Source organism: Bos mutus, chromosome 17 (assembly GCF_027580195.1).
Source record: "Bos mutus isolate GX-2022 chromosome 17, NWIPB_WYAK_1.1, whole genome shotgun sequence".
Taxonomy (NCBI): domain Eukaryota; kingdom Metazoa; phylum Chordata; class Mammalia; order Artiodactyla; family Bovidae; genus Bos; species Bos mutus.
Window position 1 is genome coordinate 15592522 of NC_091633.1, and position 20238 is coordinate 15612759.

Here is a 20238-nt window from a genome sequence, read left to right on the forward strand (position 1 = left end):
ACACAGGAGCCATTTTGTGACCAAGAAGACAAAAGTCAAGTGCAAAGAATGGTAAAGTAGAAGACAGGAGGAGCTATTGAGCTGCTTACAGGTCTGGACTGCTTCTAACACCTCCTTTCCTAAATCCTGGACTTCTTATTGTGGGAGGTAATTAAACCTTAAAATATTTCAAAACTGATACACCCAATGTCTTAAAAACATCTCATGGCCTCCATTGTAAAGTCTGGCCTGAACAGTCGGTTCCTGCTTGAATTTCTAGGCTCCACTCTAGTCATTCCTATTCCCTGTTCCACCCAGTGCAGCATACTTGTAGATCATTCTTGTCTCTGCCATGGGTTTCACACCTGCATGTCTTTTTCCCTGTTGTTCTCTCTGCCTGAAATCCCATCTCTTCACTGTTCTCCAAACCCATACAGTTGAAAGGTTCTCAGATCATTTTCAAAGAATGCTTTCATTGTTCTTAGAAATATGTTTACTTTAAACATTTAAATAATACAGAGAAATCAATAAAAGATAGTAAAAGAAAATCAAAATTCTGCCATCCAGAAATAAATGAAATATTATTTTAGACACTTTCCTTCCCTCTCTCCCCTCTCTCTCTCTCTCTCTCTCTCTCAGAATGATGGATATCCAGAAATAATTTTACATGAGAAACTTATTACACATGGTAATTTAAAAAATAATCTATTAAAATAAGGTATATTTGAATTTCATAGAATTAGAGGAGTTTAAAGTAAGATGACTGCTTAATGTTAGTTAAAATTTCTTCACCAAGAGTTACCAGTTCCTAAAAGGCCCTCTAAAGTTAAGGGGGAAAAAAAAAGATCATGTAAAGCTTTAAGAGATTAGAGTTACTTAAAAAAGACTTTCAGTTTAAGAACTGTTATTGACTATCTACCCTGAAAAACAGGAAAATCAGTACATTTACATTTCTTTCCTACCCCTACTTCTTTCTAGGCACATTATTATTTTCACATTGTTAATACATATACTGTCAATGTGTATAACATTTACATTCTGCCTTTTAATCACAGCAATGATTTTACTGTAGTTCTCTCTCTGTAGTTTTAATTCTTTGTGAAGGTGACATTTTAACACCAGGAAGAAAATGTTTGGAAAAGATGGATTATTTTAAAAATATTTGGGAATAATTAGAAAGCCAACTGGAGGAAAAAAAAAGTTAAATTCCTTATAACAAATTTCTGCACCTCCCCCCAAAATCCCAGAAAAAAGAATGTCAAAAGTGAAATAAGAAAATAGTATCTATAAGATTTACTACAAATTAACAAGGGAAAAGCCCTCAGACAAATGAGAAAGATCAACAGAGAGTTCACAGAAGAGGAAATAGAAATGGCTTATCAACATAAGAAAGACAATCTAATTCATAATGAGAAATACAACCTAAAATGACAGTGAGAAAAGTTTTCCACTGAACTGATTAGAAGGTCAAAAAGTTTTGGTATTCATACTTTGCTAACAGGACCATAAACTGGGGCATCCTCTTTGGAGGAAAATTTGCAACACCTTTTTAAATTTAAAATTCACATTCCATTTGATTAGCAATTTCACTTCTAGGAATTTATTCTTTGGATATCTGTATATACAGATACAAAATGACACATGTGTAAGGATATTTATTGTAGAACAGTTTGTAACAGCAAAAGACTGTCAACACCATAATGAGTTGGTTATAAAAACAACCATCCATCTGACTATATAATGGAGTCCTTAGAGACGTTGAGATAGTTCTGCATCTAGTAACATGGAACAATACACAAAACACACTAAAACTTAAAATATTCAGGGTAGAACAGTTTGCTACCATTGGTTCAAAAATTTAAAAGGATATTTACTTCCATATGCATAGAATATTTCTAGAAGGACATGTACAAAATTGGCGACAGTGGTTGCTAACTCTAGAGAAGGGCCTTGAATGGGAAGGTTTTCTCACTTTTTATTCTCTCTTCTACTGTATTTTTATCTTTTGAAATTTGTATTGGTTATTCAAAATGAGGAATGTAGTCTCTTTACCATGCTAAACAAACACACAAACTAGTAGTGAATGAATAAATAAATGAATATTTGAGAGCAAACTTAAATTCAATGATCACCACCAGTTCTTTCACAAGTTTCTCCAGTCCCTAATTTACTTTTTCTTCCTTCTTCCCTCCCTCCCTCTCTCACTTTTTGTTTCATTGATAGACTGGCTGGATTTCCTTATCAAGCAATTGAGAAAAAGCTTTTAAGAAAGGAAAACTGCTTAAAATTTGTGAGGCTGGAAAATGTCCAGCTGCATTTATAATTGAGGAGCACCTTAGCTGGGTCACAAATCTTTGGTTTACATTTTCTTTTTCTTAGAACTTTGTAAATATTGTTATATAGTTTTCTGGCTTTGAGTGTTCCTGAAGAGGCAGATCTGAAGTCAAATGGTTTTTTTAGCCCCAAATAAATTTTTTTCAGCCTACTATGAATTTTTCTTTATCCTTTGAGTTTAGAAACTAGATACAGGTAGGATTTGTTGATCACTGAAGTTCAGTTTCACCTCCCTAGAAATGCCTTGTATTAAAGAGCAGCTCCTGTCACTCTTTATCCCAGTCCTTGCTTTATTTTTCTGACATTATATCAAATTATTTGTTTGTTTTCTCACTCCTGCATTAGAATATAAGTTCCAGGAAGGCAGGGACTATCTTTTTCTTTGTACCACTGTATGATTTTCAGTGTTTAGAACAGTGCTTGGCACCAGGTAGATAATCAGTAAACATCATTGACTAAATGTTAGGCTTACTTGATTTGGTCCACCAAATCAAATAAGGGTAAATCAGGGGATTTCCCAGGTGGTCCAGCAGCTAAGACTCTGTGCTCCCAAGGCAGGGGGCATGGGTTTAATTTCTTGTCAGGGAACTAGATCCTGCATATCGCAACTAAGATACGCATGGACAAGTATATATGTGTGTTTGTATACATGCGCACGCATGTGTGTATATACACTTAAGTAAATCAAATAAAATAAAGGTCCTAACATTAACTTTCAAAAAGTATATCTTCAAGTATATCTTTAAATATCTTCTACTCCATGTGTTTTGCTTTCTCTTTTAGGAATAATAGGTTGAAATATATATCTCCTCTGCCTTCCACATGTCATCTTTTCTATAATCATTTTTAGAAATTTTTCTTCTTCATTTAATTTTATTTCCCTCGGGCTATCCATCATTGGAAATACCCTACATGGGTGTGTTTATCATATTAGTTTGTTGTTTATGATATGATTTGATATGATATATCTTTAAATTTTTCTCTTTCATTTTCTTTTTCTACCTCTGCCCATTTGTTTTTTATATCCTTTTGTTGTCTGTTGCCCTATCATCTTTGAAGGCTTGTAGTATCTTCTTCGAGGCATGTTTTTTGCTTTATTATTTTTAAAGCAAACTTTTAATTTTTTTTCCTCTTCTTTTCTTTCTCTAAACTGCTGTTTGTGTCCTGTATTTATAAATCTTTGCCTACTTCAAAGTAATAAAGACACTGTCTTGTGCTTCTGGTATTCTATTGTCTATAGTTTATGTTTAGAACATGTGATGCTTCTACACCAAAAGAGAATAAGGTAAAGCCCATTGTCTTGTTGCTTCTGTCACCATATTCCTGTGACCTGTTACTCACAAGAAGGAAAAACTTAATTTTGGGTAGAAAAGCTCGTCAGCTTCAGACCTACCTCTTCAGGATACTCAAAGCCAGAAAATAACAGAATAAGATTTTTGAGAAAAAGAAAATATAAACCAAGAATCTGTGACACTTAGCCAAGGTGCAATTATAAAGGCAGCTGACATGTTTAAGCTTCACAAATTTAGGCAATACAATTCTGAGGTTTTCTTAAACCAAAGAAAGAAACAAAAAAAGACTGGAAAACACACATGCAGAAAAAGATTAAAGAAACCTGGATTATTCTGTGGCCAATAAAATACATTTATATTGTAAAAACAACTCCCACATACTTCACTGATATTAATGGAACACTGCCTATGTACACAGAGCCTATAATACAAAGTTACATGAAAACAGATGCTCAAAAATGCTATATTTAAATCAAATGAATGCAGTTAACACACAATAATTTTGTCACCAACATGTATGATGTAACACTATGTAAATATCTGTCTTATATATTTATCACATATCTTCACTGCCTGATGATTTGGCAACAACCTAACTGAAATCCTAGAGTTGGTATTTGAACCATTGGCAGACTCTGTCCTGAAAACTTTGAGTTAAAGTTCAGGCAGATATTAGTCACTGGAACATCAGAGTGATGACCAGAGCAAGGAGAAATGTTCTTTGTCATAAGGCAAAAAAGGTGGGTGGGGTGGGGGGCAGAAAAAGGGAAAAGTTGGAGGGAAAAGTATTCATGAGGAATATACAGTGTATCAGTTCAGTTCAGTTCAGTTGCTCAGTCATGTCCAACTCTTTGTGACCCCATGGATTGCAGCACGCCAGGCCTCTCTGTCCATCACCAACTCCTGGAGTTTACTCAAACTCATGTCCATTGAGTTGGTGATGCCATCCAAGCATCTCATCCTCTGTCGTCCCCTTCTCCTCCCACCTTCAATCTTTCCCAGCATCAGGGTCTTTTCAAATGAGTCAGCTCTTCGCATCAGGTGGCCAAAGTATTGGAGTTTCAGCTTCAGCATCAGTCCTTCCAATGAATATTCAGACGGATTTCCTTTAGGATCCAACTTTAGGTTGGATCTCATTGCTGTGCAAGTGACTCTCAAGAGTCTTTACCAACATCACAGTTCAAAAACATCAATTCTTTGGTGCTCAGCTTTCCTTACAGTCCAACTCTCACATCCATACATGACTACTGGAAAAACCACAGCTTTGACTAGATGGACCACTGTTGGCAAAGTAATGTCTCTGCTTTTTAATATGTTGTCTAGGTTAGTCATAGCTTTTCTTCCAAGGAGCAAGTGTCTTTTAATTTCATGGATGCAATCACCATCTGAAGTGATTTTACAGCACCCCCAAATAAAATCTGTCACTATTTTCACTGTTTCCCCATCTATTTGCCATGACGTGATGGGACCAGAGGCCATGATCTTAGTTTTTTGAATGTTGATCTTTAAGCCAACTTTTTCACTCTCCTCTTTCACCTTCACCAAGAGGCTCTTTAGTTCTTCTTCACTTTCTGCCATAAGGGTGGTGTCATCTGCATATCTGAGGTTATTGATATTTCTCCTGGCAATCTTGATTCCAGCTTGTGCTTCATCCAGTCCAGCATTTCTCATGACATACTCTGCATAGAAGTTAAATAAGCAGGGTGACAATATACAGCCTCCACGTACTCCTTTCCCTATTTGGAACCAGTCTTTCGTTCCATGTCCAGTTCTAACTGTTGCTTCTTGACCTGCATACAGGTTTCTCAGGAGGCAGGTCAGGGGGTCTGGTATTCTCATCTCTTGAAGAATTTTCCACAGTTTGTTGTGATCCACACAATCAAAGGCTTTGGCATAGTCAATAAAGCAGATGTTTTTCTGGAACTGTCTTGCTTTTTTGATGATCCAGTGGATGTTGCCAATTTGTTCTGTTTCCTCTGCCTTTTCTAAATCCAGCTTGAACATATTGTGTTAATCTTGCTACTTCTATGCCTAGCTACTGTCTCTGGACTTTAAATGACAAGGTGTATGTTCTAATCCACTTTGTCATGATGAGCTGCCACAGGAATGATTTATTATATTTCATTACAGTTCAGTTCAGTTCAGTTGCTCAGTTGTGTCTGACTCTTTGCGACCCCATGAACTGCAGCACGCCAGGCCTCCCTGTCCATCACTAACTCCCGGAGTTCACTCAAACTCACGTTCATCGAGTTGGTGATGCCATCCAGCCATCTCATCCTGTTGTCCCCTTCTCCTCCTGTCCCCAATCCCTCCCAGCATCAGAGTCTTTTCCAATGAGTCAACTCTTTGCATGAGGTGGCCGAAGTATTGGAGTTTTAGCTTTAGCATCAGTCCTTCCAAAGAACACCCAGGACTGATCTCCTTTAGAATGGACTGGTTGGATCTCCTTACAGTGCAAGGGACTCTCAAGAGTCTTCTCCAACACCACAGTTCAGAAGCATCAATTCTTTGGTGCTCAGCTTTCTTCACAGTCCAACTCTCACATCCATACATGACCACTGGAAAAACCATAGCCTTGACTAGACGGACCTTTGCTGGCAAAGTAACGTCTCTGCTTTTCAATATGCTATCTAGGTTGGTCATAACTTTCCTTCCAAGGAGTAAGCGTCTTTTAATTTCATGGCTGCAGTCACCAACTGCAGTGATTTTGGAGCCCCCAAAAATAAAGTCTGACACTGTTTCCACTGTTTCTCCACATGACTTTAAATTCCCCCCCTCAAATATAAATTTGAAAAATTACCCGTAACAGTTCTGCTGATGTTGGCCTTTCCTGAGGCATTTTCTGCAAGCAGTAATCAACAAATCTCCTGAAGGAATCTGTCCTGTGTGTGCAAATACAATGAAAGAAAATAACATCAGAATCTGTAGAACATACTGATCACTTTAAATAATTTTTATCCAAGGGAAAACTTTTTGATTTGGGAGATTTTTATTAAAATACTTTGGAATATCAGGAGAAGTGGCCCATTTTCAAGTCTGAGGTATCTAAAATTAATTCTTTAGGATAATGAATGTGGACAGTTTCAAGTCAGTCAACACATAAAGGTATCTTATGATATAAACAAAGTCAAATTGTAATATATCTCAGAAAATGAAAAATACTATATTTATATAAAACAATTTTGTATACATTTTTCTCTCCAAAGATAACAGCTCTCCTAAGTCTAAAGCCTATATTCTTCATGACAAATTGGTAACTCTTTCATCACCCACAACCTATAACCAGGAAGTAAAACTTGAAGCATAAGGGACAGAGAACCTAGGAGTATGCTCTCTGGATGAAAAAGCCTTCTCTCTAGAAAATTTCATTCTGTGTACTCTTCTTGGACATTGCCCTTTTACAGTAGCTCTGTGATTCTAACAGTTATTAAAATGTTATAATTTTCAGAGAGGGTACTTTATCCTTGCTGACAAATGATAAGACTGAGATGATCAATATAAGACCAATCATGACTTAGAGATTAGACTTGTTAGGAAGGTAGCAGGAGATATATGTACCTGTTAGAATTTCAGTTACTACACATATTAATAACACAAACCATAGTAAGGGCAGAAATACTATGTGTATGTGTAAAAAGTTCAGGCTTATAAAGCATCAGTGTCCATTATCATAGCATAAACGAAGGAATGAAATGCTTTCTAGGTCAGATATTTAAAACGTAATTTAGTGAAAGTGCCAAAAACATATGGTGATTTTCTTACAGATTTAAAACGACAGCTCAGCCTTACCATTCATTAGACTGTAACGTGGGGGAGTCATTCTGGGCAATGTGATATAAGGCACTCATGGCATTCATGTTGAAAAGTGGGGGCTTCCGTTCCGCTGAAAGAAGAGAAACACAATAAAGCAGTTCTTGAAAGACATTAGGCAGATGGAGAAATAAGGAACTGTGAGCAAAGCTTGGCCACTAGCTTGCTATTATCATCATGCTGTATAATCCACTTATTGTAATCTCTAAGGTTGCTCAGGATAGCCATTCAAAAGAAGCTGCTGGTCATCTTAAAGTACACTGGAAAAGCTCCAAACAGAATCCATTTCAAGAAAGTAAAAAAATTTTTCCTATGTATCTTCAAAAAGTTGAACTTTGTTTTCCTACAATGGGTATGAACATCTTTGTGTATTGTTTTATTTCAAATAAAAATGCATATTCATTGAAAAAAAATCAGAAAGCAGAGCAGTCGAATTAAAAAAAAAAAAGATTATGGAACATCTTAATCATCACCAACAGAGTATGGAAGATAGAGTAAATCAATCCAATAAACACCATTTGAGGGCTCATCCAGACTAACGAAGTGGTACAAGTAGGGGTGGAGGGGAAAAAGGAGGATAAATGTAAGCAAGGTTTGGCCCATCCACTTTCTAAGGAGAAACTCACTGAGTCAGTTACTTCTTTATAAAATACATACTCCACCTCAGCCCATTGTGAACTCCTCTTTGGAATTTCTATTACTCTTTTAGTAGAGTGCTCACTTGGCATGCACTCTCCTATTGCATTTACATAAACATACAACTCTTTCCTCTCAACACAAATCATAAACTCTTAAGAGCAAGATCTTATAACCTTAATACTCTTGTTCTTTTATTTATTCTCTAGCATATGTAATAAGATGCTATTCACATATTAGGTGTTCTACTTGTTGACCAAAGGAAAGAAACAAGGTTCTAGTTCTTAGTACAGTTAATTTTACGCTATTTACTAGTTATGTCACAGAAGATAAATCACTATCTTGTTCCACCGTGCTTATCCTAATGGATTCTTGATGTAGTTCCACTCTGTAATTCATAATCTGATCTCAGGTTTCATCAGAGCATCTTGGTTTTTAAGTAAAGATTTAACCACTTTAAAAAAAGTGATTCCAGCTTATTCTATGCAATTCTAAGAAACAGAACAAGAAGTAAGGGCAGGGAACAAGAAGTTACAGGTAAGACATTTTTACTCATAGAAGGAAGAACTTCTGAAAAACCAGAATGGTAAAACAAAACCAAAAAACCCCACGAAACCCAGAATGAATAATGTTGAGATAGTGAACTTTAAGCTATTGGCAGAGTTCCAGTAGAAGCCAACTATATTTATCAGTGATCCTCCGGAGGGGCCTCTTATATTCTTAACTTTCTCAATAGGATACTTTACACTTACCAGATATCAGTATTATAGGGACATGGACGGTTAACAAGTGGAAATTTGAAAGTTGCAGTGTGGACAAAAGGATTTTATACCTGTTTCAAGCATGGAAGGCAAAAAAAAGTCTCAGGTTTATTTTATTTATCAGGAGGTAGATCTGAGAAAGTTTTTAGAGCTTGGCCTTCTGAAAACTTCAAGTATTTGAAGCCATGTGGAAGCAGGAACTCATCATGTAACCATCAATGGATTCCCACTGTTCTTAGGACAAAGTCTAGATTCTTAAACAAAGTCTCCTGGCCTTTACTAACATGACCCTGGCTACTTCCAGCACATCTTTCTGAGAAGCAATTTCCCCCCCCCACCACGTTCTCATGCATCTGTTGCTTCACTGAAAGAACCAAGGTCAGAGCCTTTCACACATGTTGCTTTCTCTGTCTGGTCTCCCTTTTCACTTTTGTTCCTTAGACTTTACCTGGTTAATTCTTCCAAATCCTTCAGGTTTCACCTTAAATAAAGTTGCATTTCTGTATTAGTTTAATACATATTTATCCAAGGCTTTTTATATGCTCGCAATCTCTTCCTTAGGGAACCTCTGAAGACTAGTTGTCCCACTAGATTTTGTCACTGCAAATTACATTTTAACTTTTTACTACCTATCACAACCATAACTGATTATGTAATTCTTTCCTTGATGTATATCTTCCTTGCTAAATTTCATTAGGGACAATGTCTATTATGTTCATCTCTGCATTCTCACTGCTGAGTATAACATCTGGTATATATTTTTGGTGGCCCCAAAATACCTCTAAAATAAATAAATAAAGGTTAATCAAATTAAGACAAAGAAGAAACTTTGTCAACAAAGAATCTTTGTGCAGCAAGAAGTCACAAAGATGACTGAGAAGTGACTAACTCTTGGGGCTTACATCAGATACTATATGGTGGCTTCATTCACTATTAGAATAGTAGGAACCCTCTCATCGGCCAAAGAAACACAATTCAAACTGCTCAGAACATGAAATTGCACAGGAGAAACAGTAAGGAAGGGAAATAAAGAAAGAAGAAAGTAGAAATTTAGAAAGAGGAGGATGAAGGAACAACAAAATCCAATTCAATTATGATAAGGTTCCAAGATCTGTCTGTTCAAATAGACCTCAGTGTCTCTTCAATAATCCTGTGCATTTTATAAAGATAGTACTGGTATTTCAATTTTAAAAAGATTTAAAAAAGGAAGAAGCTCTGTAAGACTAAATATATCCCTATCCCCTCAACATACATTACAATATTCATTTATTAACCCAAACAGTGAGTGGCAATAAGAAAGTGAATGGAAGAAGAAAATTCCAGGCAGAGAAACTATGTAACAACATTTATGTCCTCCTGCCCCCATTCCTTGGAGAATTCATTTCTGAAAAGTCAATTCCCTGTCAATGCTGATGAACCATTTGCCAGCTTCTACCATGATCTGTGCTGGTGAACTAAGTGTCTGTAGATTAAACAGAAAAGCATCAGATGAACCTATTCTTGAAATAATCTCAAAAAATAAAGTATCTGGTGACTGGATAATTTTAATGTCCAAGAATTTTCCAAGGATGCATGAATTTAACTAGTTTTTTTTTTTCAGTGGAAGATCAAGTTAGCAAAGATAATTTGTAAAACAGGTTTAACTACTCAGGAATCTTGGAGCTTGATCCAGGAAAGAGGGATGGTGCCAGTAAAAGTATCATCTTCTTGCTTTCTGATAATACCTCAGTGATTCAATGTACAGATTAGGGGCTTCTTAAGAATATGCAATTCTACAGAAGAGGTATTATAAAAAAAGGGGACAACATATTATTCAGTCACTACAACTTGTACTGTAATTTCAATATTAAAAGCACAATTTAGAGTATACTGTCTGTATGTGAAATTTCATTAAACCCAAAATACACAGAAAACTTAGAAAAATTATTGCTTAGGATTATATACACAGCAGTTTAATCATCTTTCATGTAAAAAAAAAAAACTTCTTTTATGTGTCCATTAACAAGACTAATGGAGAAGGAAACGGCAACCCACTTCAGTATTCTTGCCTAGAGAATCTCATGGACACAGGAGCCTGGTGGTTTACAGTCCATGGGGTCGCAAAGAGTCAGGCATGACTGAGAGACTAAACAACAACAATAAGACTAATGCCAAGGAAATAGAGATGTTATGGTAAAGTTGTCAAAAAGATACTTGTATGATTTATTACATTACCAATATAATGTTTTGAATAACTACTGAGAACTTTAATATCCTTGGTAGCAATTTTATTTTATGAATATTAACTGAGCATGTACTATCATCCTTCTCTGAATCTGTCATTGACAATAAGCTGCATTGCAATTTAAGATGCACCACTATTCTAACTTAGAATAAAATCTGCCAATTATAATCATGAAGTGCTGTTGCCTGTAAAATACCTTCCTGTTTAAATAAGAGATGTTAAAATGTAATTAAAAATTTGATGAAATATGACATATATTACTAGGATTGTGCTGACGATGCCTAACATTTACTGAACACATACTATACACAAGATTTAATAATAAGCACATTAAATCCATATTTTCATTTAATCCTGACAATCTGCATAAGGTAGGGGATCTTATTAGGCAAATTTCATAGAGAGTTAAAATATCTTGAACAAAGTCATACAACTAAGAAATGGCAGAGCTGGCATTAGAACTCAGGTTTATCTGACAACAGAGCCTGGGTGTTCTTAGGAATAATGTGATACTGTCATCTATCAATTTGAAGGAATAGCTGTTGTGGAGGATAAGACAATTTGAGAGAAAGTTACTTTGTTCTTTGATTCAGTAAGTTCAGTTCAGTCACTCAGTCGTGTCCGACTCTTTGTGACCCCATGAACTGCAGCACGCCAGGCCTCTCTGTCCATCACCAACTCTCAGAGTCCACCCAAACCCATGTCCATTGAGTCAGTGATGCCATCCAACCATCTCATCCTCTGTCGTCCCCTTCTCCTCCTGCCCTCCATCTTTCCCAGCATCAGGGTCTTTTTCAATGAGTCAGCTCTTCGCATCAGGTGGCCAAAGTATTGGAGTTTCAGCTTCAACATCAGTCCTTCCATTGAACACTCAGGACTGATCTCCTTTAGGATGGACTGGTTGGATCTCCTTGCAGTCCAAGGGAATCTCAAGAGTCTTCTCCAACACCACAGTTCAAAAGCATCAATTCTTCGGCACTCAGCTTTCTTTATCGTCCAACTCTCACATCCATACATGATACTGGAAAAACCATAGCCTTGACTAGACAGACCTTTGTTGGCTGTAAATCACTTTATAAAAGGCAATAAAAGTCAGGTTGATACAGAGAGCATGTTGTTATATATATTTCAATTTAAAAAGGTAAAATCAGAAATTAAACACATACAAGGGACTCTCAAGAGAGGAAATACCAAGGTATCTCCTGGAACCTGTACCTATTTTGCCAATATCCACTGCTGTTTGAAACTCTAGTCGTTATTACATCTACAGCGTATTAAAAAGCAGAGACATTACTTTGCCTACAAAGGCCTGAATAGTCAAAGCTATGGTTTTTCCACTTGTCATATACAGATGTGAGAGCTGGACGATAAAAAAGGCTGAGCGCCGAAAAACTGATATCTTCGAACTGTGATGCTGGAGAAGACTCTCGAGAGTCCCTTGGATTGCAAGGAGATTCAACCAGTCAATTCTAAAGGAAATCAACCCTGAATATTCACTGGAAGGACTGATGCTGAAGCTCCAATACTTTGGCCACCTGACATGAAAAGCCAACTCATTGGAAAAAACCCTGATGCTGGGAAAGACTGAAGAAGGCAGGAGGAGAAGGGGATGACAGAGGATGAGATGGTTGGATGGCATCATCAACTCAATGGACAAGGTTTGAGCAAACTCTGGGAGATGGTGACGAATAGGGAAGTCTGGCATGGTGCAGTCCATGGGGTCGCAAAGAGTCAGACATGATTGACTGACTGAACAACAACATATCTACATAGTATAAAAACTGATGTGATGATGATCTTGAATCATCATAAAAGGGTATGTGCCAAACCCATGTTATAGTTTAAATACATTTAGGTAAGAAAAAACTTGTTAAAACAATGGGTGGGCACTAATTAGCTGTAATGTTCAACTCAGGGGACATTCTTGTAAAGTGCTGTAAGTGAGGAGGTGCTACTATAGTTTCAGTGTTACAAGTAAAATTTTGATTCATTTTAGAATATAAATGACAAAATAGGAATAATCCTTTCTTCTAAAAAATAAGTAGATATAACTTCCTCTTCTATTCTCCAAAATTTACTATTCTGAAATGGTATCTCTTACATCTATTAGTATATATGTATGCTCATAAACAACATATAAAGTTGCTTATAAAACTTTCATAATTGGTATCATACTGTATACTCTTCTGACTTTTTTGTTCATTCAATGTTGTGATTTGAGATTTATCCATGATGACACATGTAGATCTAGTTCATCCTTAACTGTGATATAGTAATCCATACTTAATTTAGTCATTCTTAGGATAAGAATTTAGGTTGTTTCCACCTATTCTTGCTTCTACAAACAAGGTTGAAGCCTTCCACATTTTCTAGTGTACATGTATAAAATTTCTAAAGTGTATACTTAGAAGTGTTGAGTCACTGACACTCATCATCCTTACCAGATGTTGCCAACTTGCTCTCCAACACGGTTATACCAATTTACACTCCTATCAATAGTGTTTGGGAGTTCCTGTTTCTTTAGCAGCTTCCCCTCTGACTTAAAAAAATTATACCAATCTAATAAATATGAAATAGTTTTACTTTGCATTTCACTGAATATTAATGAGATGGAGTATCTTCTGATGTTTGTTGTCCATTTATGCTTTCTTTTCAGTGCTAACTCCTTGATCATACTCATTGCCCATTTTTCTGCTGGCAGTTTGTTGTTTTCTTTTTAATAAAGAAATTTTGTAAAGAAATTTTGAGAGTTCTTCAGAAATTCAGGGCAAATACTCAGTTAGTTATGTTTCAACTACTTTCCATTAGTCTATACGTAAAGTAATGCTCAAAATTCTCCAAGCCAGGCTTCAGCAATACGTGAATCGTGAACTTCCAGATGTTCAAGATGGTTTTACAAAAGGCAGAGGAACCAGAGATCAAATTGCCAACATCCGCTGGATCATCGAAAAAGCAAGTGAGGTCCAGAAAAACATCTATTTCTGCTTTATTGACTATGCCAAAGGCTTTGACTGTGTGGATCACAATAAACTGTGGAAAATTCTGAAAGAGATGGGAATACCAGACCACCTGACCTGCCTCTTGAGAAACCTGTATGCAGGTCAGGAAGCAACAGTTAGAACTAGACATGGAACAACAGACTGGTTCCAAATAGGAAAAGGAGGACATCAAGGCTGTATAATGTCATCCTGCTTATTTAAATTATATGCAGAGTACATCATGAGAAATGCTGGGCTGGATGAAGCACAAGCTGGAATCAAGATTGCTGGGAGAAATATCAATAACCTCAGATATGCAGATGACACCACCCTTATGGCAGGAAGTGAAGAACTAAAGAGCCTCTTGATGAAAGTGAAAGAGGAGAGTGAAAAAGTTGGCTTAAAGCTCAACATTCAGAAAACGAAGATCATGGCATCTGGTCCCATCACTTCATGGTAAATGGGTGGGGAGACAGTGGAAACAGTGGCTGACTATTTTTCTGGGCTCCAAAATCACTGCAGATGGTGACTGCAGCCATGAAATTAAAAGATGCTTACTCCTTGGAAGGAAAGTTATGACCAACCTAGACAGCATATTAAAAAGCTGAGACATTACTTTGTCAAAAAGGTCTGTCTAGTTAAGGCTATGGTTTTTCCAGTATCATGTATGGATGTGAGAGTTAGACTATAAAGAAAGCTGAGCGCAGAAGAACTGATGCTTTTGAACTGTGGTGTTGGAGAAGACTCTTGAGAGTCCCTTGCACTGCAAAGAGATCCAACCAGTCCATCCTAAAGGAGATCAGTCCTGGGTGTTCAATGGAAGGACTGATGTTGAAGCTGAAACTCCAATACTTTGGTCACCTGATATGAAGAACTGACTCATTTGAAAAGACCCTGATGCTGGGAAAGATTAAAGGTGGAGGAGAAGGGGACGAGAGGATGAGACGGTTAGATGGCATCACCGACTCAATGGACGTGCGTTTGGGTAAACTCTGGGAGTTGGTGATGGACAGGGAGGCCTGACGGGCTGTGGTTCATGGGGTTGCAAAGAGTTGGACACAACTGAGCAACTGAACAGAACTGAACTGAATTTTTAAATTTTTTGTGTTTTATATAGCTTTATATTTTAGAGCATTGGGTTGGCCAAGAAGTTAGTTTGGGTTTTTCCGAAGATCTTATTGCTGGAGATATTCCCTAATATGAAGTTTTATCTGGAACTGCTCTCTATGTAGGTGAGTTTTTAAGAGTCTGATTTGATAAGCCTGTTATTACTTTCCCAGAGTTCCCTTATATAAGCTGAAATGTAAATTAAGTAATGGATATTACCATGAAGGAAGAACATATGTCATCATTTGTGGTATGCAGAATGGATATTTTTCAAATATTAATACCAACTATTGTATATTTTTACACTGGTTAGCTGCCATATCTGCTCTAACTCTTTTACTTAAAACAATAACATGAAAATATAGCAGAGAGAAAAAGCAATCTTATGAGGTTATTATAACAAAGCATAGAAAAAATATACTAAACTCACACCACCTAGCACATATGTACCAGAAACTCATTAAATATTTAATAATAGCTGGATAAGTGAATTTGTAATTGTAATAAGGAGTGATTCTCAAAAGTACAATGAAAACAGCTCTTTGCTCACCCATTTCAATGCAGGTGATCCCAAGTGACCAAATATCAACTTTCCCATCATACTGTCCTTCATCCATAGCTAAGATCACCTCTGGAGCCATCCTGCCAAATATAATTCACAAAACTCAAGTTGCAAATTAAAAATAAAATTCACTTACTATATTCATATAAATAGCTGTTCTTGAGCATATTCTAAAGTTTTATCTGATAAAGTTATCATTTCTTTTTTTTTTTTTTTTTTTTTTTTTTTTTATTTTATTTTATTTTTAAACTTTACATAATTGTATTAGTTTTGCCAAATATCAAAATGAATCCGCCACAGGTATACATGTGTTCCCCATCCTGAACCCTCCTCCCTCCTCCCTCCCCATACCATTTCTTTACACAAATAATTTGAAAAAACACTATTGAAAATACAAAAATATACCCAGTGATTTACATGAAACAATACATCATTTTCAACAGGGCTTTTACTATTCTTTGATCTTGGCTAAGTTACTTAACCTTTCTTTGTATCAGTTTCCTCATCTGTAATATGCAGACAATTTTATTAGCTACCTCAGAGATATTTGTAAAGGATTAATATGTATGAAACACTTAAACTACTTTAAACAATATGAAAAATATTTCATGCAATTACATAAAGCAATATATAATCAGATATTTCCAAGATGTTATAAGCTAAAAAACAAATAAACTGGATACAGTAATGGATATTATTTTGTTTGTCCATAATGGATTTTCATTAGGAGGGTAAGGGTTATATAGATTAAGATGATCTATTCTCTATTAGTGTGTGTAGGTAGTTGCATAGTATATGTTATTTGATGATGGTGGGAAAAATTTCAAATAGTAACTGATTTTTTTTTAGTAGGCAAGTTAAGTTTCCAGGGGTGTAAGTCATTCCCCAAGGTACAGTGAAATTCCAATGTGTCTATGAAATAAAGGAAAGGTGTCTTGAATAGAGTGAGATGAAACTTTAAGTCAGAATGACAAGTGAGATAAAGTATCAGAGAATTCAACAGAAATAAGAACATGGATTTCTTTCATTGAAAGGTAAAATTTATGCTCATTGGCTAGAAAAGGCTAAAGAAATTAACTTGCTCTTGCCTAGGGACTCTGCCTGAAGAGAAAAGTTCAAAAGAAACTTCAAATGAAATATAAAACCTGAGCTTGGTCAGTGAGTTGATAATCCTACTCAGTTTACACACAGTGACATCAATCTTATTTGAACAATTTAAAGTCACTGGAACTTTTATACTCAGTCTAAGTATTTCTTTTTTGCTAGTGAAGTTTCTATCCTTCCTAATGAAATCTCATTTGAGGCACATGGTGAGGCAGTGTTAAAAAAAAAACAAAAACAAACAAAACCAGTGCTATGAGCCCATCTTGGTTACACACACATACTGTAAAACTATGTTGTGTTTTCTAATTCCACATACCAGTAAGGTGTGCCCACGAAGGAGTTGGCAGGAGAAGCCATTGAGGCAGATCCAAAATCTGCTAGTTTCACCTGACCTGGCTCTGTTAGAAGAATGTTTCCTGCTTTAATATCCCTATAGGAAAAAATAAGAGGGTTAGAAAATTACTTTTCAATTTTGATTATGGAATAGGTCAGAGCATGCAATTAATAAGACAAAAAATTTATTAAAAAAAAAAACAAAAAACTTGCTCAGATAGCCAGAAGGGGATTTAGTAATTACTGCAAGTTATAAAGGGGACCAAATTCCTTGGTGTACTTACTGGTAGGTCATAGTAATTATTAAAAGATACAGCTTCCTTCAGAGGCGAGGAATGAAATGAGAAAAGAGGCAGACATGGCAGACGAGGTAACCTACTCAGTTCCTACACTTACAAAAGCATATGAGTTGCTAAATTCAGTCATCAACAGTATTCTTCATGCTGGGAAAACTGGTGCCATTTGTAACACTTTTTTTCTTTTCTAAATTTCATGACATTTTTTGAGTCTAAACAAACCTTTAATGACTCTGAATTGACTACCTACCAATAAACCTCAACTACAGACATACCTTTTCTTTCTTGCCTGTGACCCTTTCTCTCTGCCTTTAATTGTAACTGCAACTCTAAGGCATTTGAGGGTACATGTTATAGAGAAGGTGTTATTTTAAAAATAACACTGTACAGTAAAAAGAAGACCCTGAAAGATCAAAACAAACAAGGATTAGGGGTTAGGAAATTGCATTTCTATTGTATTATTACATCTCAACTAGTTACTATTAAAGCTATTAGAAGTTTTATGCAACAAAAAGTTAAAAAAACATGATTTTAAAAAATTCAATCTCAAGTGGTTACTACTAAAGCTATTAGAAATTCTATGTGGCAAAAATTTTTTAAAATATGATTTAAAAAATTCAATCTTTAGTATGAAAATTTGGAATGAGAAGATGTGGATGTACTCTTTATTATTTTTAAAAAAGGCATGAGGTGTAATGAGTACTAGGAACTAAGAATTATACATTGATGGGCAATGGAAAGATAAAGCAGAGGGAATGAGGAAAACTTATGTCAAGTTGAAAATAAAAGGTTCAAATGCTCCCAAAATAACTTTTCCAAAAATCTTCCCTTGAAAATTCAGTTTCTTTCCTCATGATGACATTAGGCATTGGCAGAGAGAACTAAAAAAAAAAGAAGCATTATTTAATTCTCATACAACAGAAAAATATCTTTTCTCTAACACTGACTTACTTGCCTTTTAAATCAAAACAATAAGAATCTGAATTTATTTTTAACTAAAGAGCATTCTTTAAAAGTTTTTTTGTCTTTTCAATTCCCTTTACATATTAAAAGATAAAGTGTAATATAGAACAAAACATTAATGTGTAAATTAAGGTAACAAAGGCACAAAAAACTGAACTGTGACTTTTATAAACAGAAACAAGCAAAACTGTCAGAAACAAGTTGACATTCAGTAATGGCACCTTATATACATTCATTTTAAAGTTGTCAAATCTTCAGAAATTATAGTTAAATTAATTTTGTCAATATTTATTAGCCATGGCTAGGGTCATTCTTCATCCTTATAAATAAGCCAGACTCATGGCAGGAATTTCGGTCTGTCTGTCTTGAGGGAGTTCTGTTTTGAAGTATGTACCAGTAACTGACAATGGCTACTCTAGGGGCATGAGAAAAGAAGCAAAAGGAGAACCTATGACTTAATAGTTTCATTTCTTCCTGGTAAATGTAAATTTTTTTCTTATGACTTTAAGCCATCTCAGATCCTTTATGCCTACCTCATATACCACTACTTGGCCACTATTCATTAAAGTAACAGTACTAGAAGTTCTTTACTGAGATAAGGAAAAACTGGTAATGACATCTTTGTTTAGAAATTAGTGCTGGGAAGTAGGTTGGAAAGAAGAGAGTGGGGCTGTGACAAAAAAAAAATGTAACTTAAGAGGGAAGCCTTGTGTTAGGCATTAGAAAATCTGAGTTTCAATCTTCACTACATAAATGCTAGGAAACTATGGGCTAATTATTTAAATTGCTCTAAGTCTCAGTTTCATTATCTGCTAAAATGAAGATGATAATACCTTCCTATATATCTATATGGACTAAAGAAATGCAAAAAATTTTAAATTGATAGAATAGCATATATTCACATGAGACTGACTTGTTATTGGCAACAGGAAAAGAAGAACTCAGCTAGGAAATAAACATATGCAAGGAAAGCTAATTTTCTTTTCTTTTTTTTATTGACACAGTATCAAAAGGTTGCTGGGCTCTTCAAATTTCGCTGCAGCATTAAGCCTGAAGAACAATCACCTAGAGAACAGGGATGATATAAGTCTTTATGGATATATGGGAGAGACGAAGAGTTAGGAGCTAAATTCTGGCAACTTTACTCTTTACATTCAGAAGAGCAGCAATCTGTTTGCTTCCCATAAATCCTCAGGCACCCTAAAAATTTGAGCATGCACTAGTTTTCAAGGTTCCTTGAACAGACAGTCCTGTAACGGAAATGAAAATGTAACTGGTCTCTAATCTTACCTATGAATCAATGCATGAGAATGCAGGTAGGCTAGCCCCTGCAAGGCACCGTGAGTAATGGCAGCGATCTCCATTTCCTGAAGTGGTTTCTTATGAACTGAGGAAGGAAAAAAAAAAAAGCCCAGTGGATGATCAGTTTCATTCCTATTTTTATTATCTTATATAGCAATACCAGATTGAATTATGTACTTTCTTAAATGACAATTTGGAAACACATTCACTTAAATACATAGAATATATATTTCCTATAGAACAGCAATAAATAATCAGATAACAGAAAACTCAAGCATAAAAACAAACTCCTTCAAAATAAAACAAAGCCTGATAGTCACTGTGCCTCTGTGCTGTGCTGTGCTCAGTTGTGTCTGATTCTTTGCGACCTTATGGACTATAGCCCTCCAGGCTCCTCTATTCATGGGATTCTCCAGGCAAGAATACTGGAATGGGTTGCCATTTCTGTCTCCAGATATTCACTGTGAGTAACTGTTAATTTGCTTGTCAGTTGCAAGTCAAAACCACACTGATTCCAATATGTGGAATTTGGCCAGGTCCAAATTTACCAGTCCCGC

General features: G+C 35.8%; 1 protein-coding gene across 9 annotated transcripts in view; it reads right to left on the reverse strand.

The window, feature by feature from the left end:
• TAOK3 (TAO kinase 3) overlaps nucleotides 1-20238 on the reverse strand; it is a 186777-nt gene that overhangs the window by 50391 nt on the left and 116148 nt on the right. For 8 of the 9 annotated variants that reach the window (XM_070386121.1, XM_070386118.1, XM_070386119.1 and 5 more), the window contains 5 exons: nucleotides 19670-19766; nucleotides 17104-17217; nucleotides 15672-15763; nucleotides 7395-7488; nucleotides 6406-6487 (listed from right to left, as the gene is read on the reverse strand). In XM_070386121.1, the coding sequence (XP_070242222.1) occupies nucleotides 6406-6487; nucleotides 7395-7488; nucleotides 15672-15763; nucleotides 17104-17217; nucleotides 19670-19766 (479 nt within the window). Of the gene's footprint in view, nucleotides 1-6405; nucleotides 6488-7394; nucleotides 7489-15671; nucleotides 15764-17103; nucleotides 17218-17691; nucleotides 18250-19669; nucleotides 19767-20238 lie in introns of those variants that run through there. The other variant, XM_070386125.1, reaches the window with a different exon arrangement.